This window comes from Meleagris gallopavo, chromosome Z (assembly GCF_905368555.1).
Source record: "Meleagris gallopavo chromosome Z, MGAL_WU_HG_1.1, whole genome shotgun sequence".
NCBI lineage: Eukaryota > Metazoa > Chordata > Aves > Galliformes > Phasianidae > Meleagris > Meleagris gallopavo.
The window spans coordinates 50694644-50709932 of NC_139435.1; the positions used below are offsets into that span (position 1 = coordinate 50694644).

The 15289-nt window shown below is 34.5% G+C and overlaps 1 protein-coding gene across 4 annotated transcripts in view; it reads left to right on the forward strand.

Annotated features, from left to right (window-relative positions):
* Nucleotides 1-15289, forward strand: part of SLF1 (SMC5/6 complex localization factor 1) — a 42629-nt gene that overhangs the window by 6864 nt on the left and 20476 nt on the right. For 3 of the 4 annotated variants that reach the window (XM_085214135.1, XM_085214132.1, XM_085214136.1), the window contains 7 exons: nt 1110-1272; nt 7234-7365; nt 8338-8391; nt 10661-10819; nt 11855-12021; nt 13284-13421; nt 14111-14276. In XM_085214135.1, coding sequence (XP_085070261.1) covers nt 1110-1272; nt 7234-7365; nt 8338-8391; nt 10661-10819; nt 11855-12021; nt 13284-13421; nt 14111-14276 — 979 coding nt within the window. The remainder of the gene's footprint in view (nt 1-1109; nt 1273-7233; nt 7366-8337; nt 8392-10660; nt 10820-11854; nt 12022-13283; nt 13422-14110; nt 14277-15289) is intronic. The other variant, XM_085214133.1, reaches the window with a different exon arrangement.

Here is a 15289-nt window from a genome sequence, read left to right on the forward strand (position 1 = left end):
AGCAGCAACAATCTGAGGAGGAAAGTTAATTTACTAATATGATGTCGGAATGCAAGATAACACAATATAATACAATATAATTGAACTTAATAAATAAAATAAATGTCTAGAAGAAACCAAAGGCCCTACTGTAATGCTGAAGGTGAGCACACACTGTCGGAATGAACTGAAGAGGAAGAAGAGAGCCTTGTGATCTTTCCCTCAGAACAGAAATGCAAAGTACCTGAAAATATCGTCAGTCCATGGAACTGAAGCATTAACTGAAGCAATGCACTACATGGTGTTATGATGTGGAATACTGATTAAAAATTATAAAACTGTGACACATGGAAATAAATAGGAGGCATTGCTTTTGGAACAGCCTATGAAGATGGCAAACAACATCCTGAAGATAGCATGTAATTTGGAAAGGCAGTGTTCCATTTTTGGTACTTAGCTAGTAGCACAACTCTTATTTGAAGGATCAAATATCATCACAATGCAATAACTTACAAATGCTGTCATCTAAGAATTTGACTTTTTTAATGCACAAGTGAAGCTTTCTGTCAGATACGTAGGATGCTGTATGGGAAATGCTGAATCACGGCCTGAACCTCTGATTGATCACCTGAGGCGAGCAATGAGTCAGCCACGGGAGCACAGGTGAAGGCAACTCACCTGTGCTGCAGGAAGGGGTGGAGCCTGGCTCCACCTCTCCTAGACCCATTTAAGAGCTGACTGCCAATGGGAAAGGATCTCTTCTGGAGATCCCTTCTCTGGAGATTTGCAGTGAGCCTAGAATGCGGGTAAACTTTCTGTCCTCTTTTTGTTATTATAATCTGCTTTGCCAAACTCTCTTGTTTATTGCATAGTTATGATATCTTTATATTCACTGACTGTACAGATGCTTTCACTGATTTTAATTAATAATATTAAATTGTGAAGAGAGCTGTCTTGTTAAGTGTGTTCCTTCTGTTTCTCATGGCTATTAAGCAGTTTATTAACCTGATGAAAGTTGGGGAATGTCATATATCTACACTCTCATATTTGTAGTTTATGAAAATTAATGTGACTTTAAGCACTATGAATAAAATGCAGTAAATAATGTCTTTCCAAATCTGTTTGTTTAGAGTTCTAGAAGCTGGAAAGGCAACCGTGTGTTCATCTCAGAATGTCGAGAGTGATATTACTCATGTGTTCATCCTTAATAAATTTTTTCCTGTGCAAAAAGAAAAATGCTTCTCTGAAGCTCAATGCTACCCTTTGCAGTATATAGGAGACTACCTTTTGGAGGTAAGTAAATTGAAAAACGTACCTAAAATCATTTGCATCATTACATTTTATGTCAGGTTTACTGACTCCATGATGCAGCATTAATAATAATAATGGGGGATATGATATGTTTTGAAATTTGATAAAAAGTAATCAACTGTCAAGTACTAAGACAACTCTCCTAGAGTAGAGAAAGTTTAAGGAAGGTTTCGTCAATGTGTATAGGTACCAGAAGGGAGAAGTACAAAGAGAACAGCCAGAACAAGAGACAGTGGGCCTAAACTGGCACAGTAAAGGTTTCCTCTGACTATCAGGCAGCACTTCTACTGTGTGAGTGGTGCTGCACTGGCACAGGCTGCCTGAGAAGTTGTAGAATCTCCTCCTTGGAGATTCTCAGCTGCCGCTTCTACATGGTCCTTGGCAACATGTTTCAAGAGGGTTTAAACCAGGTAGATCCAGAGGTACCCTCAAGCTTGGCCATTCTGTGCTTCTGTAATGCAAATACTGTCCTTTTCAAAGCAGTGTTTTGATTCAGACCAGTAGAAATGATACCAAAGAGGCATGCTTTATTTCTGTTCCCTCTTTGTGTTCCTTCTTCACTCCTGTTTGTGATATTACTGCTGGGTAAGTTAATTGGACTTCAGGATGAAGTTCAAATATAGTTGACCATCAGATAAATGGTTCAAAAAGTTATTCATAAAACACCAATGAGAATCCTACTTTTTATTTATATTCTCCTCATTTTGGTAATGATTTAAAACATGTAGGCATATATTTATGTCTGTCTGTCTATGTTGTAGGATGATTAAGGTTGGGAAAGATCTCTAAAGGTGATCAGCTCTATCTATCAACTGATCACCACCATGCTCACTAAACTATGACCCCAAGTGCCACGTCTACATGTTTTTTTCTGTGTAGGTGTAAGTACACCATTAAATAAGGTTTTGATGGCTTTATGCTTCAGTATCAATTATTTTGTTAACTAACTTCAGTTATTCTACCTTTCAGTTTATAACATTACAGTCTATGGTAAAATAGTAAGATTGATATTCTTAACTCAAAATAAATTTGTTTGCAGTCCTTCATGGCTTGGGAAGAGTGGTGCTTGCCATGTAAATTTTCTAAGAGAACTGTATGTTGGACAGAGAAGATTCATTCAAAACTACTTCTGCACTAGGAATCTTACAGAAGTTGCTCACCTACATTATCTTTTCAGTCAAGACAGAGAGTGTTGCTACAGGAATTATGATTCCTAAAATAGTCTTATGATCTGCTAAAGGTATAAACATACCTTTAATTCTCCCTTTAATACAGAAAGATCATTCCATGTTTGAGGACAGTTACTATTAGCTGTACTAGAACATGGTACAACAGTCCCATCAACAGATATGCTAAGACATGAAGGCCTAGATAAAAATTGGGGTACTTCATTTGAAGGTAAAAGCCATACTGAAAGTCATCTTGTCAGAGAGTTTTTTTGTTGAAATGACAAAGCCAGGTGAAATATCCAGTACAACATAAGATTGTTCAGAATGTGAGGTTTATCATTCAGCTTCTAATGATAAGTTAAGCTAAGAATAAGTTAAATTCACAGCAGTGAAAAAGTAAAACAAGAAAAACAGCCTAATTCTGTCTTTCATCATTCCTTCTGAACTATGAGAGGAAATGACACTGCTCAGTGATTTTTCTTATGTGCTCAGTACTCACTAAAACTCTTTATTTTCTATTCCCCCTTTGAAACTGAGAGAAGCATCTGATGATTCAGTCCTTTGTTTACTGTGACCAATATTACCTTCTTTTACAGACTGTTTAGATGTGAAGTTCTTTGTTGGCTCAGACCATGACCTTGATCCTCATTCTTTACTGTATTCATTCTTCTTTCCATTCTGTACTGCTGGTCTATTTTTTTTTTTTTTTTTTTCCCTTCTTAAATCCAGGATTTATTCCTTAACTGAGGCATGCACAGTTTAGATTGAAAGTAGGAGTGGTGCCAACGTTGTTCAACTTTATAATGAATGAGTAGAAATCTAGTGATAGCTACAAAAAGGCTAGATTCTAGATTTTAAAGATACCTGGTCTGCAAATTGCCGTTGCGTGACATTAGTGAAGGACCACTCAATTTCTCGTTTTGAACAATGTCCTGGCAGAAGTTGATGGATTCATTCTATTTGGAAGGTGGATGTGAAAGAGGGCGTTTAAAATTCACCAAATGGAAAAGTAACTGATTCTTTAGCTTCTGTGGTTATGTATAGCATATGTCCTTCTCCAGAGCCATGTAGGAAGAGTAAAATAAAGAGAGGTTTAGCTCCTTAAATTCTACGAACTCGGTAAGCTGTATAAACTGTAGTGTTCAGTTTGGTGAAATCCTTACGTATTTTGGGTATTAGATTTCTAGTGTGAATGTCTGTCCTTTGACACATTTCAATTTGGACAAATCAACAGTATTTCATACTTAAAAATCAGGAAATTCTCAAGTCAACTGAAAATTACATTGTGGGAATATATTTTCTATATGTTATATTCAGCTGTTCACCAACTTTGACACAAAATAGTTGACTTGTGAACTAGTTTCGGGCTTACACAATAGATAGATTTTCCAGTATATCTTAAGTACAGACAAAAAGTCTTGAGGTTTTGAGGAAAAAGCTGTCTTGAAAGGAACTTAGGAAAAGGCACACACAGCAAAGGTGTGTACAAGCAAAACAGAAAACCAATCTTTCTTTTTCACGGAAGTGCATTGAATGGTCTATGAAATTGTGTACTCTCACAGTTTGCAATTCCCACTTCTGTTTTTTCAGGCCCTTCATTTAGGTCACATTTATAATGCTATGAAAGGTGTCATGTGTTTGCGTCTCTCAGGAGATAGTTTACCAGCCAGGAGAGAGTCACATGCACTATGCAGAATTTCTTAATGTTTTGTCTTAGAAATACTCAAAGGACTGAAAAAAAAAAAAAAAAAATCCTTTAGATTTGTAGTTCCTCAGAGTGGGGGGTGATTTTAAGGAACTGCTAAAGAGAAAAATGTTGCCCTTGCAAATAGGTAGATGCTAAACCTGTGTTTGTTATTAGGCAGCATCTACTTCCGTAATTGCTTTGCATTCTTCGGATCAAAGCATGTATTTTGCTCTTCCCTTTTTAACGATGAATAAAGCTGTTACGAAAGGGCAAAAAAGGAGTAAAAGAATCTTGGTGTTTACATGCTGATTAAAACACACATCAGCATGGGAGCTCAGTCTAGTGTCATACTCTCTTACTGAAGGTTGTTTGGAGAACTTACTCTGTACGACAGCTCTTGGCTATGATAGCTCTCTGCTAAGATAGACATTTGATGTAGGAAGTGTATGTCCAGTATTTATGCTTGTCTCACCTTTTAATGATCACAGTGAGAATAATTTCTTGCTGTGAACCCTGAATTCATCTGAAGTGCGATAATAGTGTTCCATCTTAACATATCCATTAATTTACAGATAAAGAAATCTTTTCCTGGATCTCAATAAACTTGATTTAGAGAACACCAGTTTCTATTTAAATGCCTCTTAAGAATTCAGAAAACTGCCATGGTACTTTGTCTCTTAAAAGGACAAGAGGCAAACATAGACACAACACTTGTTCAGATGTCTTAGGTTTTAACAAAAAGAGTTATGAACATGCTCTTTTTTTTCATTTCTAGAAATTCTTGACACGTATTTTATTAGGACTTAACTTAAAATGTTCCACCTTTGTAAATCTGTAGTCCTGCTCTTTTACTGCAAATTCTATGAGAAATAAATACTCTCCTCATAAACACCCACATGTATGTCCTATGGTTTAGTACTTAATTCAGATGTTAAATTGAGTGAAGCAGCATGATATTCTTTTTTTTTTTTCAAGTGGAACTGTATGCAGTCATAGGAATTCAGATGATTTCTGTCTTTTGTTTTTTGTTTTTTTTTTAAACAATGTTTGGTTTTGTCTTTATATTTCAGTATCTGCCTAAAATGTCAACCTTTTAACTCTTGTGTTAAAATACCCTGTAGGAGTATCTTCAGTCCTTCAAGGTGTTGCTCCTATTGGTTCAAGATATTAAAACATATGCGTGATTTTAGAGCACACGCTATCCTTGTGTTTAAATACAGACTTTAAAATGCTTTGCTGGCTGCACTATGGAATTTATAACGTTTTGCCAAGATGATACTATAAATTATCTAAATACAAGTATTTTTAAAAATGTGTTGAAAATAACATGCATAAAGTATCACAGGAAGTAATTTGTCAGAGTCAGATTTGCCCCCTTATCCTTGGCTCTTCAAAACTGTTTAAAGCAGTTTTCCAGTACTTCACACATCAGTTACTGTCACAAACACACTTGACTTAAAGAAGACTAATTTAATTTCTTGCCAATTACTAGGGCTGCTCTGAAAGTAGTGCTTTCTATTTTACTAAGTTGACCCACAACATCAGAGATAGATTTGGTGGTATGGCAGTAAAGGTAGAACCTTCCTACTTTCTTTGTTCCTGTGTTACAGATGGGAACAGAGGGGCAGTCTGACAGAATAGCATCTAATATGGAAATGTAAAAGAAGCAAATGGGTGACATTGAATTCTTTTATATGTAAAAAATGGCACCCACTTACAGTGACGCTTGCGGAACATTGGCAGACTTCAAACTTTGAATGTGAACACAGTGGTGTGTTTCAGCAGTGGTCACCTCCACTGGTGCAGATTGTTACGAGCACAGCAGGCAGGCTCTTTTCATCACTGGTGAAAATGCATAGCTAATGGTAGTGTCTGTTGAAAAATACTGTTTTGTAGTTGAGAATTTTATCAAATAGTTTTCTTGTGCTCTTTGCATGTAGTTTCCATGGAAGTTAAGAGGAAGCATTACTTTTGGAGCAATCTACACAATAGAGTAAAATAATGAGAGCCAACACCTTCATCCCACTCATCCCTTCTTCTCACATTGAGCTTCATTCTTGAATCTTCTGCCTCTTCTCTAGAGGTGTGAGTGGGAAGGGAGCATGGATTGTGTCTAGGCTGTAATGTTTTGTTTCTCTTGTTCTTTTCTCTTCAAGCCCCTGAGAACCCTCCCATGAGATGCAGTCCTTCACAAGCTGCTCCAGTATGGGTCCCCCATAGGCTGCACTTCCTGACAGGAGGTTTCATGGGCTCTTCCATGGGCTGCACTTGGAGATTTGAATTCTGTGATTCTATCTGCACCACACAATGCCCACAGGCTCCCGGTGGACAGCCTGATCTTCACCATGGGCTTTTTTGGGGCTGTAGGGAGCTTCTGCTTCACTCCTGGAGCACCTCCTGCCCTCTTTCTGCACTGACCTTGATCCTTGTAGGGCTTCTTCTCTCTCATTTCTCACCCCGTTTCTCTTAGCTGACATTTCATATTAGTTTTCCACTTTCTTAAATACATTATCACTGAAGACTCAGCTCTGGTAGCAGCAGGTCCCTATTGGAGCAGCTGGAGTTGCTGTGATCTGACAATGGGCAGCTCCTTGTCAGTCTGCTCTCAGAGTGGCCACATCTGCAGACGTCCTTGCTACCAAAATCTGACTATGTAAACTCAAAGCAGCCTAAAATGAAGAAGCTGTTTTATTCTTAGTCTGTTAACATAAAAAAGCCCTACAACTTCTAAAATTTGAATTACTAGCTTTGTACATCCTTAAAGTTAACAACTAATAGAAAAGATGTCCTGAAAGGGAATTATTATGGAAATAGCTCTTGTTTCAGTAGCACAGATGGGGCCAGAGTTAAAGTCAATTAGGCAAATTACTTCCATTGGTAGTTCTCATGCTGTAACTGCCTATGACAGCAGTGATGTGTTTCCACAGCTGTTTGTGTGTCACATAGTATTAACCCTCAAATTTGAATAAGCACACATGTAAACAATGATTTTACAATAGAATGTAAGAAAATATTTCAGCACATAAAAGCTAATTAAAAGCATTAGTTTTGAAATTAAAAAATCATGTTTTGTTTTGCTTTGCATAGAAGGATATACAAAATACTGAAGTTACCGAAATTAAGAGTTTTCTGCCAGCACAAGAAACTGACAGAAACAAGTCTAATATGCAGCTTATTGAAATGAAAAATGCTGTGATAAAGCATATATATTTTGTTGAGGTAAGTGACATTTAGTTTATGCTTTCTTACCATAAATTTTGAAATATATATAATGAAATTTATCCTTCAGTATAGATGCTGAGCTAATTAACTAGGTATTTGACCATCTTTTGTAGTAATAATGCCTTTTAATAATTATTTATTTACTACATCTACAATTAACCAAAATAAAACTTAATGGTGGTAATTGGGAGGTGTGGATGTGTGAAAGATGTGGAAGACTTCAAAATCTTGATACTTCCCTAGTCTTCTTGCTGGCAGAGCAGTGAAAGAAGCCAAGAAGCTTTGACACTGTACTAGCACTGTTCATCAAGGGCTAACGCCCAGGTACACTCTCAGCCCTATTTTGGTCACAAATTCACCACATGATAGTATGCTATAAAATGCTATAAAGAAAAGGAATCAGCCAAAACCGGTACAAGTTTATAACAGATGTACCTCTTAATAGATTATTTTCTCTTCAGCAATTATGTAGTTATATCCAAGGAGAGTAATTACACTCCTAAACGACAGTGTCTCCTAAAGGACTTTCTCTGGAAATAGGTGTTAATAACGTTGTAACAGTGAGCCGTAACTAGATGTAACAGGAATAGTAATGCATCCTTGCACCTACTATTCTGGGCTATTTGTAAGGGGTATCCAAGGTTCACATTTTGTCATTGAAAAACTGAAAGTACTTTTACTTTCCAATGGTTAAGTGGACCAAAGTAATAAAACTAATAAAAGTTACATAACAACTGCATAAAAAAGAAGCAGACAATAACAGGAAAACCGAGGAGAAAAACTGACCATATATCAGTCCCTATTTCTTGATTTTTGCCATCTAATATTAAAAAAACAAATAGGTTGTTTTGTTGAATGTTTAAAATATTGTATTTTAAAAAAAATTGGTTTTTTGTCTTCTTTTTATGCACTATTTATAGATTGTTTACCAACATCTATTGTACAGGTTGAATTTTTCTTGTTTTGTAGGCTGCTAAACAGAATTTTGCTCGTAAAGATTTTCTGGATAGGTGCAATCCAAAGGTAAGGATGCTTGCAAAGACCACATGTTGCGTTTATGAAATTTTGTACTGAAATAAGGTAAACACACTTCTAGTGTAAAATTTGCTATTGAAGAAATACTTTTTAAAGTGTATTAAAATTACTGAAGTTAAAAATGTCATGGGTACTGATTAATTTGTTTATTGTTCCAGTCTATTGTTCAGTACTCCACTACTGCTTACCTCTCATGAAGAGAGAGAGGCAGAGGATGGAAGAGGTAGAATTGTGCAATTTATTTCTTTTCTCATTTTTCTTCCCATTAAGCCAAGTATGTATCAGAAGCCAAGTACAGGTCAGCACCAGGTTTTGTCAAGCTTTTGTTTTATCTGAAGTAAACAAATACTTCCAAAATATTCCCTTTTCTATAACAAAGACTAAAAATGAATTCTTTAAATAAATTTGTTGAAACATTCTCTCTCAGTACTTTTATTACTGAAGGTTAAAAATGGGAAATACTTAAAGCATATCTATTAGATTGGTGCATTTTTCTGTAGCTGAAGACTCATTTTCACCCATACAAAGTACTTAGTTATAGATATAGATATAGAAATGAAGTCCCAGCCTTCACAGAATTCCCATTCTATCTAATTTCTTTCTGTTAAAGGGGAGGAGAAAAATATTTTTAATCATAAGCATCAACATTCCTTTGTTATTGTCCTACACTATAATGTTAATATTTAGTTTAGTGAGTTTATGAGGCAATAAAACTTGAGATTTCATAATGCGTCTGAAAATAAATTGTTATTCTGCACCCAATATAATTTTTAATTTGGATTTTTAAAATCTAATTCTAATTATTTATATAATATGTATAGGTTACTCTTTTTTATTGCTTTGTGGAATATCTACTGCTACCCTTTGCAACAAGTGTGCGCTTTTATTGGTAGTATATTGAAATCTGTTAAACACTGCTCTAATATGGTTCCAGTGAGTATTTCCAATTGTATTGGAAAAGTTAAAAAAAAAAAAAAAAAGTATCTGCAAACTAAATTAACTGATTAGAGCTATGTATTATATTCAGTCATATTTTGCTTTTGCTAATTCTGCTATCATTCATCTTCTGTTTTTTTTAATATATTTTGACAGGTTCTCTTCTGCATTTTGCTTTATAAACAGAGCTTATTTTTACACACCTTCATTTTCTGTTGTGTTTCTGCTCATAATATTAGTGCTTGTACTAGTAGTTCTATACAAGAAACTGCTAGTTCCTCATCAACCAGACTGCCAACCAAAGCAGCTTTGTACACAGCTTACAAAATGTTGAGGCCCTGCAAAAAGTGTCACCTATTACTGTAAAAACTCCATCTCACCAATTTTATGTTCTTCCTTACCTCTTAAATAAGATGAAAATTAATTCTGCACTTTCTTCCTATTTTAAAGGTAGTGCATAATTCCTCAAAGTCTCCCAAAAGAGGATTGTTTTTTTTGAGTATTTTTTTAAGTGTACTTTACAAATAATGTGTGAATTACGTCTTTATTTTCTAGTGTTAGAACTTTCAAGAAATCTGAGTTTCAGGCAGAAGATAGGATGACCTGCTGGTTCAATCACCAGATCGTCACCTTGGCTTGTACCTGTACAAAATACTAAGTCATCTTCACGCATCTTATCTACTATTAAACACTTTGTGCCATTAAGAAGATCTTCAGAGCTTTTAAATACACTGGGATCAATACCTGTGCTATCTGAAGCATTAGCTGCTTCTTTGACATGCCCAATGATTACAGGAAAAATAGGGAGATAAAATAGATATATGGTTTGTAGTTTTATGAAGTTTACTCATAAATGATGTATTTCATAGTTCTATATTTTTGCTCATTTTCTTCAGCTGTTTGATGATAGTAATTATCTTAGTGTCCCAGCCATTCTCTATAGGATGTACTGTACATGTTTGGAAAAATTAGCAGTTATTCTTACGGACAAATTCTCAGAGTAAGTTACACACAAGCTACATGGTATGTGAATTGTAGTTTGTGTTCTAAAAGACTAAATGTATTCAGGTAGTCTCATGAAGGGAAGCACATTCTGAAAGCATTTTCTTGTCAATGAAAAACGAGCTCAGTGGGAAATTAGGTTTCTCTAGGTCGCAGTCGCTCATTGGATCAGTCAATAAGTAATATTTGTTATATTTTTCAATGTTCTCCTGTATATTGCCATCATTTACTTAAAATATTTCATGTTGTTTTTTTTTTAATTGAGTTCATAAGTATGTTTATTACTCTTATTTTATTTACAGATATATTTCCTTCACAGGTTAAAAATAATAACCTATCCGGAGGCAGATTGTATATATTTGAAGAATTAATAGAAGAGCATTTATTATCTGAAGTGGTTATAGAACTTTCTGTTGGTCAGAAGTACTTTCTACCTCCCGTTCAACTTTTTCATTCTCTTCTAGAACGTGTCCTGTTGGTGAGAGCATGTTGCTTAAGTATTAAAAAAGACTATAATTTTATAAATGTTAAAGATGGAAATATTATTATCCTTGCTTATACAGTATGCTTACAGCTTTTATAGTGATTTACATAAGTCACTTGATTTACATAAGTCACTCATTTATTTCTGTCGAAACTACAACAAAGTGCACGATAGAACTATTTGGTTGAGAAAATTCTCAGCTACAAAACACTATTTTTCAACACTGTCATCATCACTAGCTGTGCGTTTTCACCACTGATGAATAAGAGCTTCATGGTGTACTCACAATAACCTGCAGCAGTGGAGGTGACCCACTATTGCCACTGCTGAAACATACCGCTGCCTCAGTGAGATCACATCCACTGTTTGGTCTTCATCGATGTTCATCAAAGATCAGTGAATGTCAGCGGGTGCTATTTTTCCTCGTCTGCTTTTCCATGTCTGACACCATTTTGTCAGACTACCCCTCTGCTCCCATCTGTTGCATGGCAACAAAATGTAATGGGGTATTGGAGGGAAGATTCTACCTTTACTGCCATACCACTGATATCCACCTCTGATGTTGTGAGCCAACATAATAAAACAGGAGGTGTTAGTTTCGGAGCAATCCTCACATTAACGCTTCAGGTTCATCAATGTCTTAGCATTAATGCAATCTAGAAGGGGGGGATTTGAAACATGATGGTTTTTATTATTAATTTGCAAATAGTATGAATGAAGCCTCTAAATATTGTGGAAGAACCAGCCCATAGTTTTTTCATTGCTTTTAGAAATAGCACTTTTGCAATATATTTTCGTAACTAGTAGGCTACCAATAGAATACTTCATGGGAAAGAAGCTTTGTTCTAAGCACAAATACATTCAGCTGAAATAATACTAGTATTATTAGGTTTTCCTTGTTTTACTTACTTATTATAAACTTGATTTTGCTTCTTCTGATTATGCATTATCTGTTACTTCACTGATTTAAATTAGTCACCTGAAATCGAATTGTTTTCTAGCCAATATTATTTCCTTATTTTATTACAGGAAAATACCGATGCAGTATTTTGTGCTAAACTTCATCATGTTTTGTACCTTGTTCTCCAACATGATCCTCCTTGGAAATCTGCATCTATGTTAGGATATTATTTAGATCTTCTTCAGTGTCCTATATGTAAGAAAGGCACATGGAACTTGATAGAGATGCTTGTAAGGTAAAAAAAAAAAAAAAAAAAAAAAAGTTTAGTGAGGTATTAGATGCAATAGTTATGTTTTTCCAAACATGATTTGTGTTAGGTCACAGACAGGCTTGTTTTAAACTTTTCAAAATTATAATAATCTGTGTATTATTGCTGTTTCTTGTATGTATGTATAACGTGTATACACAGTATATCTGTAGTTACATAGTAAAATTCAGTCTTTATCATATTTATTATATTAATCTTCATGATCTACTTTGATTTTAATTATAATTTTTACAGTGTTCAACAAGACTGATTAAATCCTATACATGAGCAAGCAAGACTCAGTATACAACAGCTGTTTAGGGAGTTTGTCTATATTTCAGCTAAGGAACTCATTTTTGTAACTTGTAACAAAAGAAAATATTTTGTTCACTTAGTTGAGTGAGGAAATGTAGTTCTTACTACTGTCATAAAATCTTAACATTTAAATAATTTGATACAACTGTGATTAGAGCTGTATTAATGTATGCGATTATGATCGTGATATGTCTATGAGGGCATTCTCTGCTAGAATCTCTCTACTCTGCTAATAATTGGACATCTAATAATTTTGCTGTCACATGCTATTGGAACAGAAGAGAATTAATCTATTAGATAAAGTATTTCATATTTTATCTTTTAGTACTTTCTGGTAGAATGTGAACATTCAGGAGTATACCTGTTTTGTTTTGTTTTTTTTTTGTATATGTTTCACTGGACCATAGAATCATGGAAGGGAACTTTAAAGGACATTTAGTCCAATTTCCCTCCAGTATTCAAAATTTTAGTCAGAAAAATTTTGCACACTTCAGAATTCTCTTTATCATGTCAGACAAGCTTCAGATTTCATCAAAACCTGTATTCTTTTCAAAACTTAGTGAATTGCTTATAGGATATTACAGTGTCAGTGAAATACTGCAAGACTACCATGTGGTTGTAGGATTTGTAAGAAGTTCTGTGAAATCTAGTAAATTGCACAGTAACTCAAATAAGGGACAGAAAAGTACAGATATACAGAAAACAATTCAGTTTACACTATTATACAGAATCTTCATCTGTATAAAACAAGACCCCAGTAACAAGCACATTAAGTTTTTGGAGAAGGTGTAGCTTTAAAAGCAAAATGTCTGGCTTTAATTACGAATGTTGCTAAGGAACAAGGTATTGTCAAAAGTCAAGTCTGCTTTTGTTCCCAATAAGTCAGACTATCATTTCTGTCATACAAATGTATTTTGTTGGTGTTTGTTTTGCAGGTCTTGCCTATATTGCAAAAACATTTGTCATGCAGTCCCAGTTTCAGGGAAAGCAGATGAACAGAGGACAGTTCACAAAACGTTATTGAAGTTTTTCTTTGATTTAGTAAAAGCTGAAGTAGAATTTCTGACAAAAAGGTAGGTTTTATAGGATAATGTTATTTTTCCACAATTTAAATGCATTTCCATATCTACAGCAGGTTGTTTCCTGATTTTTGTATGTTTGTAATAATATTCTGTTCCACCAACGTGCTGTCACTTAAGATTTATTTTATATTTGTCAGTTGTGTTTGTTTATTGTAATTGGTATTGTTTTTTCCTAATTGTGCTTTAAGACCTCTAGCTTTTCACAATGTTATTATTTCACTGTATTGCAAGTTTCAGTAAGCATTTAATGTTGCTCATAAAGCTACATTTTTAGCTTTGCATTGCTTTTATATCCATTCTTAAAGTTAGACAGCAGTATTTTGAACATACTGATATTAAAAAAAATCAATTAAATGTTATCTTTCACTAGGGAGATAATTATCTTTCTTTAGTTTATGAAATATGAAGAAATCTTGATTTTGCTCTGCCTTTAAGTAATAAAGGCAACCTTTATATATAAGCACAGTATTAGAATTCTTTCAGTTTGACTTTAATAGTCATCATTATTTTACTTATTATTCATCAGAAATTTTCTGATCTTTCCATACTTAAAAATTACTAAATCTTTATATATTGTGACAGAAGATAAAGTTTCTGTCTAGTAGCTACAGTAATCAAAATGGCATAAAGATTTCGGTTTTTCCACATGCTTTTTTTTTTTTTTTTTTTTTTTTTTACAGTTTGGTTGAAGGGACCAATTCACAGCACCAGCAAGTAATGCCACAGACTGTTCTTCTGAAGACCTTTTGGTTGGGAAGTGAAACCTCTGTGCTTTTTACCAAACACATAAATATTCTAGTGGATTGGGTCATACTCTCCTATAGAGAATCGCAAAGAAAAAGTGATGTGAGTATGAATGTTATGCTTTAAAATAATGAAGACTGACATTTTTTTAAAAGACATTTCTTTGTTCATTCCTTTGTGAGGAATTATATGTAAGTATCACAGCTGCTTGTTATATCTACCTTTTGTTGTGAAGCATGCTGGTTTTTGCTCCACTAAAGGAACTGAATTGATCCATAAGATTCTCATATTGATCTGCAGAGAAGAAACGAATCATGAGTAGCTTATTGGCTACATTCAGATCTTCACATGCCCTTACCAGCAGGTATTACTTAGTCATTAGGGACACAAGCTTAAAACATTCTGTCAAACAATAAGGTGTAACAAAAGAGATGATTATCTTATTTTACAGAGATTGTATTCAGAAAACGTTGAAAGGTGAAAGCTAAGAAAACAAATAGTTTTTTATTGTTTTCTATAAATACACATTTTATTATTTTATTAAATGCCCCAATTACTTCCCAAGTTCTTTAGTTTCATTTGGTATCTTACCTAGATCTTTTCACAAAAATGCAATTGAAGGCAACTTAATTGCTGTTCTGTGACCTGCTGACCAGCAGGACATTGACCTGAAAGATACTGAGTGTCCTCTATACTACCTCTTTCTTTTCAGAAGCTATAGGCCTTGTAAAACATCTTTGACTTCTAGATTCTCACATAAAATACAAACTTACTGCTCTCTCTGCGTCCTCTTTTAAATTACTGTGGAAGCACAGAATAAATAGATACTTCATTCACTTTTTCATTACAATAACAGAACAACAATAGAAAATCAAGTGTTATGGAGAAAAAAGCACTTTCAATATAATAGCTACTAGTTCTTCATTATGTTAAGAAAGCAAAAAGATTAAACATAATGAGTGTTTCACTCATTTTACCTAGCCAGACCTCCTACCTTTTTTTGAGGGCTATCAAAGCCAGATATTCTGACAGTGCTGCCTTTTATCCTTGGTCAAGATATTAAAAAGCACCTAAAATTAGGCTTCTATACCCATATTTATATGGGTATAAAACAA